Raw genomic sequence first — 11,732 nt, 5'->3', positions numbered from 1 at the left:
CGATGCGAAAGGAATTTCGGCTAATGATTACTGGCACGTTGCCAGCGACACACGGAGTGAGGCAAGTTACTACTGCTGCTGCTGATGCTGCTGCTTCCCTCGAGCGAACGCCCAGGACATCATTAGACTGTAACAGTGGATTAAACGTAACCGATTTGTGGTGGTTTGCATGTTTATTCTGCCACAAAGTTTCTGTCTATTTCCGTTCTCACAGAGATTATCGTACACATTTTACACTAATTACAGTGAAGTTCACTCAAACGAGTGCAGTGGAGATCGCTTGCTAGAAATCTCGCTACTTCTTACATGCTATTTGTATAAATTATTAGAAAAACACCTGCTTGGCGTGTACTGCGGCCAATGCAGTGCAATCCTCGGGATACGTTTTGCTGGCAGCCGTGGCAACCGAAGGCGTTAAACCTTCACCGTGGCGCTATTTATAGAGTGTTTACTGTCGTTTTAACGGTCGATCGATCTATTAATTTGTCCCTTATTGACCTTCCCGCTGTGCTCCTCTGCCTGCCAGGATGATTGACGCGCGTGTTGGTCACATCGGGCGTGACCACATGGTGGCAGTGGCATGTGCGGGTCAGATTATCGGTGCCAGCATCTAAATAGAGTTCGTCCGGGGTGTTGTGTTTGGTCAAAACGGCAGCAATAAATCGATTCTCTGCCTCGCATGTTCGCGATCGGCCTGCTACGACCCGGAACTGTCCTTCGGTTGCGTGAGTCGACCGTGTTTCTTCATCTGATCCAGTACTCCGGCAAAGTTGGTCGTCTTCTTCTTGGCCGATCCTTTCGGGCCACTATTTTGACCGCGGACTCGCATCTGTGCCGGCGCGACATCGTCCATGAAATCGAATTCCTTATTTTTGGAAGACCTACAAGGAAAAGCAGAAGAAACTGTAAACTGCCTTTCGCTATAAACTGGTTAATGCAGCGATGCCTACGATTCTTTTTCCGCAGCTTCGTTCTTTTTCGGTTCGTCCTTTTTTACGGGAGACGGAGCGCGCCGGCCGGGATTTTTCCAGTTCAGCTCGAGCGTGTAACTTCCGTTTTCCATCGCGGAATAGGCGGCATCCAGTTCTTCGGGCGACGGCATCCAATCGTTGGTTTCCACACAGCTTACCGACCAGTTTTCATCCTCCGACATCGTGTGAACGTCGATTTTTTCACGAAATTTATCTAAAATCTTTAAAAAACCCAATTTTTGCGGAAAGACGCGGTTTTGTTTACGTTTTTTTGAAACAAGGCGTTCAAACCAACAGGTGGTGTCATAGAAGCTTTTGCAGGTCGCCATATTGGATGAGTTTTGACGTTCCCGGTCATCAACAAAGCAGCGTGCGTTTGAAGAAGCAGACGAAGAAGACACGGAAAAGTTTAAAGGCTTTACCAAGGTGTATTAAACGGTGCGTCCAGATGGATCGCATTTGCAACGAACAGCTCTTTTGAATACTCGAAAACTGTAAGAATCTGCACTTTGTTAACGTTTCGCGATTTTTTTATGCTTCGTTTCTTAACCGCTTTGACAGGTCACCATTTTGAATTTATTTGACATTGGTAGCAGGGCGCTTTTTATCAACAAAACCACGTGAGTTTCAAGAAGAAGAAAAAGAAGATATGGGCAAGTTTGGTGGTTTTATCAGGGAAAGTACCTGATTTCACTCTTTGTATGGCAGATCCAGAAAACTGGCCGTTTGTATGGCAGATGCAGAAAACTGCAAACCCGTCTTTGCGACCACTTGCTCACTATAGAAAGACGTTGTGAGCTCGCTCACCACTATACTGAGAAGAAGAAAAATTCAAAAGGCCACCGCATTATTGTGTTAAACACGATTAAATCGAAATCACGATAACGTTAAAATTGACCCAACCGAGATTGCGGTCGCGATAAAAATGTATAGCCGTGGCCACACGGGGCGAAAACTCTAGCGCAAACGAAAAAATTAATGCCAAAACATTTACGCTTGCCGTTTACATGCTGTCAAACGATTATAGGTCCGTGGAGCGTAAAACCTAGAGTAAAAGCTGTTTGCAAACGGAAGGGCTCGCAATATGTTCTATTTGTGGTTTACATTGATAGATAGTGATCATTGCTAGTGTGTTCAATCCTTTTCTTCCACAAAACGATTTTAATTTCCTCAACCCGGCCACGTAAACATATCGAAGCGTAAACGATTTGGCATTAATTTGTAAATTTGCGCGCAAATTTTCGCTCCGTGTGGCCACGGCTTATGGATTTTGGAATCGCGGCGCGACAATCGCACGCTCGTCTATCTGGCGCTTAATGCTCAATTTTTAGCCGTGGCCACACGGGGCGAAAATTTGCGCGCAAATTTGCACATTAATGCCAAAATGTTTTCGCTTCGTGTGGCAGGGGTAAAAACCCGAAAATTTATGCCGAAATGTCAAACGTATTGTTTTCATCTGTGTTTTGGCCGCTGAAGTTGATTTCCGAATAAATTTTGCAGTTTTTAACGATTTTGTTGCTGTTGCCGCTATATTTATATTAAAAATGCAAAAACAATACGAAAAGAACCTACATTTTCGTAAATAAAGCGTTCGATAGCGTCAAGGGTTCAGCGAAAAAGTCCGCGGACGTATAAAAATTTGACAGCGTGTAAGGGTTAAGCGAAACCGTTTTGGCATTAATTTTTTCGTTTGCGCTAGAGTTTTCGCCCCGTGTGGCCACGGCTTTTGCGTTTTAATTTTCCTCACAATTGCAGCTGTTTTGCTCAGATATTGCGTTTTTCCTCACCAACCCAAGTTTTGAAATGAGTTTGAATTTTCAACGGCTAACGGCTAATCCGCGTGCCCGAAAACGTTTGTGACTTGGTATAAATTAGCTTTTTAATACATTAATCAAAATAGATCGATGAAATATAATCCCAATTCTTGATTAAATCTTTAGCTAACCGTATAATTTGTTACCCTTAGCCCTGGACTTTTTGTTCTGGTGGCGTGCGAAATAGATTACTCGTTTATTTCTATTTTTACGACATTTTCAAACTTCTATTGAAAAATCATGTTTCTTGGAATATGGACTTGGGTTTTGTATTCCGTACCGCTCAACCAATTCCTCTATTTATTACTCTCTTTACCACCAAACAGATGCTTCCCTCCACAAGCCTCCAAGCATTACCATCGAAATACCGCGAATATCGCTCACATTCAAGGAAAAACGAAATTTTAATCATTTGAAAATATTCCACGAAAAACGGAACGCCAATCCAAACAGATATGATGACCTCCCCGCATCTCGCTCCATGCCAATCCCGCGGTAATAATGTTTCATTCGATCAGAGCAGCGGAAATTCATTAAATTGTTTAAGCTCTTCAATATGACTATGATTGGTGTTATAATCAACTTCTGATGCGGTTTAATCATGTTTCGCCCGAACCATTTGCTGGTTAACCCCCAACCTACGGTTTATGATGCACCGCGAGGATGAATTCCCTGGCAAATTGCACTACATATTATGTTATAATTAATGGCCCTCGCTGGTCGGTGTCCGTGGTGACCGGCCCGTTTTCGTAACCGGAAGGCATCGATGCAACAAACTGGACACCGATGCGGTTCCGATCCCGATACCCCCCCCATCAAAAGGACCTCCTCCTCCTTCTCCTCCTCGCTCGATCTCGCTTGACGAGAGTGTTGAGCAGATTCTGCGCTTGATTGAATAACGGACACACGCACGCGCATGCACACAAACGGAAAAAAACGCTGCAACCCAAATGAAGTCCGGAGCGTGCGGGAAATAATTGATGGTCTCCGTTAAATCGATTACCGCGTGCGTGAGGGCGGTGCGGTTTGATCCTTTAAAGTGTTTCATTACCAATGCGGTGGAGTGTGCAAAATAAATATGAGGTTGCGGACCGGACCACCACGGGGACCGGCATCGGTTAAGTACGCGATCAATACGCGGAGGCTGGCCGGTTAAGTCTTCCGTTCGAATTGAAATCGAATTTATGGTTTTCCACTCTCTAGCATTAAGGATTATCGAAAACGAAGCCCCTTCTTTCCACCTCAATTCCTCCATTATCTGTTTACCATTCAAGAGATCGATTAAAGTAAACATTTTAACAACGAGCACCATTCGCTCCGACGTATTATTGTGTCCCAAGCCACAAAAACCGCATCCCTGTCATCCACGGCGCGTCGATGGTCGTTGGTGAAAGTAGCAGAAAAAACCGCAGAAAAACATTACGTTCTCGTGAAAGAGATGAAGGGGTGCGGTTCCTGGCATGATTGCTAATTGAAATGGTCGAGAAGAAGGTGACAATTGAGCGACAAGCTGGACACCGAGGCTTCTGTGGCCCCCAGGGGTGGTCGAGGAGTGAGGTGTTCGGTGTTGAACGAGCCACCAACAACCATCAATCAGCTCTAAATCATATTCACCTCCCCATCGGGTAGGGAGGAAAGTTGGATTGCAATCATCATCCCCGTGATCCAAACCCCTATTACACTTGTTCACTGAGTGGTTTGTCTCTCTCTCTCTTTCGCTCTCTCTGCCATGTTCTCGTCAACACTCGTAATGCGATGCTAATCGTGCATGGAAAATGGATTTAATTAACTACGTCCTGCTCGTCCACCCGGACCTCGGCGTCGGCATCGGCATCGGCATCGACGGTCGACGGTTTGTGCAAAATTCATAGTTCGATCTCGGTCTCGAGGGTCCATCATCACTCAAACGCACTCAAACGCCAGCACCTACGAGACCGACACCACCACAACATGGCTCACACCAGAGGGAGGCGAGGGAAAATAATTATTGTTACGCTTGCGGGAAACCATCCATCCATCCATCGATCGATCGATCAGGCACGGATCGATCCCGGTTCATGCTGGTGATGATGATGCGTTGGGAGGCTAAATGAAGGACTCTCGTGTCACCTCCAAGTGCTCGTGTGTTTTTGCCGTCACCTTCATGAACCATGGGTAGTCCCGGTGTCGTGTTGCATCCCGGTTGCAAATGCACCCCTACCTCCATTGCTTGATCGGATGATAATCAAATTAGTTTGCGAAAATTGCTTTCACTCGCATGTCGATGTCACGGCACGACGCGGTTTGCGATGTGCGGTGAACAAAGCCGTTTTAGAGGGAGAAAGATGGCCAAAATTGATCTTTGATTAGTTGTGTTACTGCTAGATTTGCACTTTATTTTCTATTTTTATTTATTTATATTTTTTTTGTTTATTCATTCATTATTTTCTTTTAAGTTTTCCTATGGTAATGCCTTTATCGGGAGGGGCTATCGTATTTTATTTATGTTTTTGTTTTTTTAAATTTTTTTATTATATTATTTTTTTAATTTTTTTTGAAATACTCTTTCATTAATATTGTGTAAACTATTTTAATCGATTAGTGGAAAATGAACAAGACGTAGTTGTTTGAAATATAACGTATTATTTTCGATGTCGGTGTCCATTGTTTTGATGCCTTTTTTTTAATATATTTGTAATATAATTATGTAAGCCCCTTTTTCAACAAACAAAATAGACAAAGGTCAACGTTTCTTATAACAAAACCACCACTTTTTCAGCCTAAATATGCTACTAAAAATCTACGATACGCTACGAAAAATTGAAAATTATTCCACTCGACCGAAATACTTCGAGATAATAATTACCTAAAAATATAATATCCAATGTTATGTCTGATATGATCTAGATTTTCCTTGCGTGGAAATGATAGTATGGCTTGGATTTTACATATTTTTATCAACTCGTGTGCTAATAATCTTGAAAAAATGTCCTTTGATTTGATATTCATAAAAAATATGATGGTTTAATAATAAAATAATTTAAAAAATGCGTCTTTTCAGCCCGAATTAACGTTAGTCCCTCGGTTAAATCTCTTGCGATGAATACCACAGGCACTGGCACAAAATCCAGCATATGAGGTGAGGGGAAACACTCAAATAAAACGAATTCTTCTCATCCCAAAATAGGACTCGCTCGCTGCTTCTGCATACCAGAATGCATGCTACCTATTTGGGGGCATCCCATTCGGCATCCCATTGCTGCAACGCGAACAAACTCATAAATTCGAAAAAGCAGCTCCTCTTCAGGTAGGGAAGAAGGAACATAAATTTTACATAAATTAATTTGCTGTTTCACCTGCGGATCACCTCACCACTACCATGTCATACCCCCCCCGGTGGCACAGTTTTATCAGTCAGTACTTTCAATTTGACTAAGGAATCGCTCGAGGGAGGTTTGAACCACGGGCATGTTCCCAACGCAACCCGATGCTTCGGTCACGTTTCGCGCCGTCCTCGTCCTCGTCCTCGGCGTCGTTGTCGTTCGCGGAAGGGATTCCATTCGCCTTGGAGCTACTTCTTTCATGTGAATACAGCCGGAATATCCATCACAACCTCCACTCCAGCAAGGGTTGGCTCACCTCACCGCTTATCAGCTACACGTGCCTCCTCCCGGCCCCCCGCTTAGACAGTCGTAATTATTAATTCGAGGCACACAAACACACAAACACACACACACTTCTAGCGGGATCCTGGATCTTTCAAGAACTGGCTCGCGGCCTTCAATTCGAAGGATGCAGCATCATAATCATTACACAATTGTTGGGAATGTTATGTTTTTCGTTGGGTTGCGTGCAACCGTGGAGGATGCAAAAGTTTTTAATTACTTTCCACCCGGGGCGCCCCCGGGAAACTTGGCAATTATCCAAAGTAAATCGCGAGCGCGAGAGTTGGAAACACGAGTTCCGAAATATGTAACCGCACGGCCACCATGGCGAATGGCTGCGTAAAACATCTTTCTGTTGCAAACTCCGAATTCGAAGATTTGTATTTTATCCGCAAAACGAAGCCGTGTTCTTGGTAACTCCTTTTTCCCGCGTGCGTGTAGTGTGTGTGTTTGTATTCTCTAGGGAGGCTTCGCACAACGCTGTAACGTTCCAATTAAATCGCAAATTACGAACAAAACACTTTTTTGCACCCAGCGACAGGGAACAGCTGTTTCTGGATTAGCAAATCTCGAAACAATCAATCGATTCCCAGTATTATGTTGAACACAACACAGAGTTGAGTTGAGTTGCTGGGTGCTCCGCGGTGAGATGCGATGAAGATCACGGCACGACCTCGATCGCAGTGCATATATGAGCTAATAGACAATATGGGGCTCGGATTGGTGTTTTTTTTCGCTGCTCTCTCGACAGCCCACTTCCAGCACTCCCACGGATCCCGCGCTCGATATGCAAAAGCCATAACGACTTTGGACGGTGTCGTGAGAACCCGGCACTCGGTGCACGTGCCACGTGTGCCAGGGCACCGATGTGCGTCATCGTGCGTACCACCTTGATCGTGTAATTATTTTATAATTGCTGTAGCTCATTTAGGTGTTGGACGAAGCACCCCTTTCGATCGCCATATGCCAAAAAAAAAGACAATGATCGCCGGTAGTCGAGCAATAATTTATTTATGAGACACTCGAACTGCATCGGTTGCATCGTGCGCGTATTGGGGTGCTATCTAATGCCCACTGGCCACTGGCGCCACCGAAAGGCTTCGATCTCGAAGTTTAATCTCGCTCGCTCGCTCGCTGCAGTCTCTATCACTGGCCATCGATATCGCTCTTGATAGATCAACCGAGCCGCGAGCTGTGCTAGCTCTAATTGTGCATCGTGCCGGTATCACTATCTTTTTGATCACGAGAATGATTAGTAAAGGCCTTCCCTAGTTGCCGGGGCGCCATTATCAAACGTTCTCATCGGATCGAATCGGAGAACGGTCGTTAGGGATTCAGATTCATAGAACTTTACGACTAAGATTTCGGAGTTCGTTTCGGAGAAGCGACCCAGTGGCCGTGGCTGCAGCTATAAAACCTCTCGAATCGCTCCAGCAACGCATCAGTGTTCATTGTGGAGCAAGCAAGTGAGTTGAAGTGATAGTGATATTGTGTCTCAAGAATCCCAGAAGTTGATCGACGTCGAGAAATGTCTGGTAGCAAGGGTAGCAAGTGGTTCGTGCTGCTGCTGGTGGCGGCTGCACTGAAGTTGGCGGAATCCCAGGACTACTGCGATCCGGAGTTGTGCGATCCAGGTGATGACCATATCGGATGTAACAATCCAGGCGGTTTCCTTAGCAACTGCGTCGATCCGAAGGTGATTCCGATGTCGGACGAGCTGAAGACGATTATACTGGATGAGCATAACAAGTACCGTAGCACGGTTGCGACCGGCGGTGTCAAGTGGCTACCGAAGGCGAGCAAAATGACGACGATGGTAAGGAGGAGGAGTAGCTGTGGTCAGCAGTGGTCCTAGTCCGGGGATTTAAATTAGGTCCCGTTTTTTTTTCGTGTCGTGTTGTTCGTTCCGTAGGTCTGGGATGATGAGCTGGCGGCCCTGGCACAGTTGAACGCTAATCGGTGCGTGCAGAAGCATGACGCTTGCCACAATACGGCCAACCATCGTTACTCGGGCCAGAACCTGAACCACATCACGACGACGGCCCCGTCGATCGACAATGTACCGCAGGTGATCAAGGATCTGATCTCGTCCTGGTGGGACGAAAAGGCTGACGTCAACAAGCGCATGGTGAAGAGCATGTACGATCCGGGCAGACAGTAAGTATCGTCGTTTGGAGCGCCACCGATCCTCGACTCTCTTCTCGATCTGACACTTGTTGTCCTCTCGATTTACAGTACCATGATCTTCCACTTTGCCGTGCTGGCTGCCGACAAGTCCAACAAGCTGGGTTGCGCCGTATCGCAGTGGAAGGACAACGGTAACCCCTACCTGTACCTGGTGTGCAACTACTCGTTCACCGATATCGTCGGTCTGCCGATGTACGCCTCCGGGGAACCGTGTTCGGCCTGTACCAAGGGTTGCAACTCGGCCTACGCCGGTCTCTGCAACCCGGAGGAACCAGTTTCGGTGCCGTACTAAGGAATGCAAGATACGGATCCGGGTAGACAAACTTCGTTCTCCGCAAATTACTTCACCTTCACCACTACGTACGTCACCTTTGGCCAGTCTTTGGCGAGTCTTTGGCCTCCCCGGGGGGAATGCCTTCTCACTCACTTGTGGTGGGAATGTCCTCGGAGAGCTCTGCTCGAGGAGAGTTGCGTCAATGTGTCCACACACACACACCAAAACAAAGCCAATGTATTCCTTTTCGTGCAAATGGAAAGTGAAATAAAAGCATTCACCATCAGCAGCAACACTGTGTTGTGGGTTCCATTTTTTTTCCGCGAGATACGAGACCGATTTTCAACGAATTATACATTCCAGGAACTGGCCCCATAGTCCCAACTGCTGCCATACCGTGCTGGCATGTCGGAAGTGAGTGTAATGAAATATCGGGTTGATTCGCTGTTCGTGTATCGATTGCAGCTGTCAAGAGGGCAAGTCTGGGTCCGTATGCGCCCGTGTGTGTGTGGACACGTAAACTCCAACGGGACGACAATACGAAGGCGTGTGTGTCTGTCCTTTACCGGTCGCCAGCTGGTTCCGATATGTTAAACCAACCCCCCCCCCCCCCTTTCCGAAACGGCGCTAAACGCGGTGTGACGTTGGTCGTTGTTGTGCCAGCTGAGACCACCGGACCAGGGGAATGTAGGCCATTTCCGTGGATGTCGCGAATTGCAAATTTCGTCGCCGACGCGCGCCCTTTCCACCAGCTCCAGTTGTTGTCGTTTGTGCAGGGTCGTCGTTCGATTTGCAACATTAGGCAAAGTCGCGAGAGTGTAATTGAATTATGGAACGTTTAATTAAAATACGCACGCACGCATGCCGGATTGTCCCGCTGGAAAAAGCCTTTCCAGCCTTTCGGCAAAAGCATTTGAATCCACGCTGGTTAGCCGAAGGCACGGCCGTGGCTGCAATTCCCATTCCCGTTTGCTCTGCATTCCAACTGACATGCTTTGCGGTGGTGGTGCTGCTGCGAGTGCTCGTTAAATTAATTTTCATACAATTTCAGGGAAACCTTGTCCTTAAAAGGGGAGATGAGGGTGGGTGCTTTCCATGCACTCCCCATGAGCTGGTTGAGGCGACAATCATTCGTTACACTGTTGGTACTAACAACGGAGTACCCGATTTCTCATCGGTAAAAAGCATTTTCATTGCCATATTTTAATGGTAACTGTGTGATGTGATCGCGAGGGTCCCTATGGGTATGGCTTTGTAATTACGGGGCATTATCGGTGGTAGTAGTTATGCGTTGACCCGAAATTTATATCAAACATGCCGAGCATGTAACTTGCTCGGAACCGTTGCTCGGAGAGAAGGGATTGTGATTTTGGGGGGATACAAGGATTGTCACATTGTTAGCGCGGTCCTAAATATTCTGCTTGACAGCGTGGGATTATTTTGGTTGGTTACAACCCTGGGATTATTTTGGTTTTTATTTGGAATTTGAAATTCATATTTGATTGCAATGTGCAGTAGGCGATGGCGATGTTGTGTGTTGTTGAAAACTGTGGATTAGAATTTCATTTGCATTTTTTACGATCCTCGGAAGTACGACTGTTATTTTGACATTTTCATTATTGTATTTTTGATGGCATTTTGAAGATAAAGAAATAATAGTTTTTGTGATTTTAATTAATAAACGAGTAAAGCATGATTATAAAAAAATACCTACTAAATTTCTCTTTAAACCTCAACGAAGGCATTTTGCAAATAAAATGTAAATACGGTGTACAAAAGTTAATAAAAACCGTTCCAATAGATCACATGCTACTATTTAGTAGAAAAAATGCAAATGCGACTGCAAACTTCAATGATGAGAGCTGCTGTAAGTTCTTTACTACACGTATTTTATCAATTAGTTGTCTCTTTATCAGTTTCAATTAAAATAATCCAAAAATGTTACATAATATTTTTCTCAGCTCAACTTCCAAGCAAAAAAGGTCAGAAAACATAATACTATGTTCCTCTTTCTGCCATCAGCATTCAACAGAACAATTATTGTACTGAAATGCTTTAAACACACGAGGAAGACCCATATGATCAATCCGATTTAAATTGAACATCACATCAAAGTATAAATCCGATTTAAAATGAACATCAAATATTAACCGCAATGTAATATAAAACGCTCAGCTAACAGACATACCATCCAGCAATTGGCATAAAAAACCGACCATCCCCGACCGATGACTCTCATTAACGATGGTTCCATCATGCGGTTCCAGGTACCCCGTTTTTGCATCCTCACCCCGTGGTGGAACAGCTTATTACCCGGTGGAGTTAATTTTTATCTCACTCGAAGCATGAAAACGCATTCAAAACTTCCCACCAAACGATCGCCTGTCGCGTACTAACAACTCATCGTGCGCTGCACTTTAATCGCTCTTTTTTTTTATTGCTCCACCAGACCAAAATGGCACCAAACATAATGGCATCCGCGAGCTAGCTCGCGAGCGAGCAAACTTTCAAATATGGTCGACCCCCCCCCCCCAGCGGGAGAAGTGACTGTGCGATATGCCGTGGTTGGTGAAAGGTTCTAGAGCCTTTGCTGCAAGAACTTTTCCAACCAAACTATTCCACTGCCACTGTAGAGGGAGTTCCCCCTTCCCCGAGGGAGACGATCCTTTTAAAGATCGCATGAACACCAGCGCATCGCCTAACGTGTCATCCTCGTCAGCGAAGATAAGTGAACGCCAACCCGTCCACTGTCGTCGTCGTCGTCGTCGTCGGAAGTGTTGGAATGCGGTGCCACAATCAAGAAAACTTTCTCCGCTAGCGACGCGTTAGTGTGAGTCACACA

The 11,732-nt window shown here is 45.5% G+C and overlaps 2 protein-coding genes across 2 annotated transcripts; one reads left to right on the top strand and one right to left on the bottom strand.

The window, feature by feature from the left end:
• Nucleotides 1-105: 105 nt before the first annotated feature.
• On the bottom strand, nucleotides 106-1,219 carry LOC125950222 (uncharacterized). The gene is made up of 2 exons (XM_049677991.1): nucleotides 951-1,219; nucleotides 106-881 (listed from the first exon to the last, which is right to left on the bottom strand). Exons 1-2 carry the CDS (start codon nucleotides 1,151-1,153, stop codon nucleotides 698-700), a joined length of 387 nt encoding a protein of 128 aa, XP_049533948.1. The 5' UTR covers nucleotides 1,154-1,219; the 3' UTR covers nucleotides 106-697.
• Nucleotides 1,220-7,865: 6,646 nt separating this feature from the next.
• Nucleotides 7,866-9,187, top strand: LOC125950212 (antigen 5 like allergen Cul n 1-like). Its single transcript, XM_049677981.1, has 3 exons — nucleotides 7,866-8,245; nucleotides 8,342-8,586; nucleotides 8,665-9,187. Exons 1-3 carry the CDS (start codon nucleotides 7,958-7,960, stop codon nucleotides 8,906-8,908), a joined length of 777 nt encoding a protein of 258 aa, XP_049533938.1. The 5' UTR covers nucleotides 7,866-7,957; the 3' UTR covers nucleotides 8,909-9,187.
• The last annotated feature ends 2,545 nt before the right edge of the window (nucleotides 9,188-11,732 follow it).

The sequence above is a fragment of the Anopheles darlingi genome, chromosome 2 (genome assembly GCF_943734745.1).
Source record: "Anopheles darlingi chromosome 2, idAnoDarlMG_H_01, whole genome shotgun sequence".
In the NCBI taxonomy this organism is placed as follows: domain Eukaryota; kingdom Metazoa; phylum Arthropoda; class Insecta; order Diptera; family Culicidae; genus Anopheles; species Anopheles darlingi.
This window is presented reverse-complemented; position numbering and strand designations above follow the sequence as displayed.

Bases quoted from the DNA above. Each gene is read 5' to 3' on its own strand.
- LOC125950222 (XM_049677991.1), bottom strand. From the start codon at position 1,153: ATGTCGGAGGATGAAAACTGGTCGGTAAGCTGTGTGGAAACCAACGAT. The intron at 882-950 runs GTAGGCATCGCT...TTTTCCTTGTAG, and splicing joins GAAGCTGCGGAAAAAGAATC to GTCTTCCAAAAATAAGGAAT.
- LOC125950212 (XM_049677981.1), top strand. From the start codon at position 7,958: ATGTCTGGTAGCAAGGGTAGCAAGTGGTTCGTGCTGCTGCTGGTGGCG. The intron at 8,246-8,341 runs GTAAGGAGGAGG...TTCGTTCCGTAG, and splicing joins CGAGCAAAATGACGACGATG to GTCTGGGATGATGAGCTGGC. The intron at 8,587-8,664 runs GTAAGTATCGTC...CTCGATTTACAG, and splicing joins ATGTACGATCCGGGCAGACA to TACCATGATCTTCCACTTTG.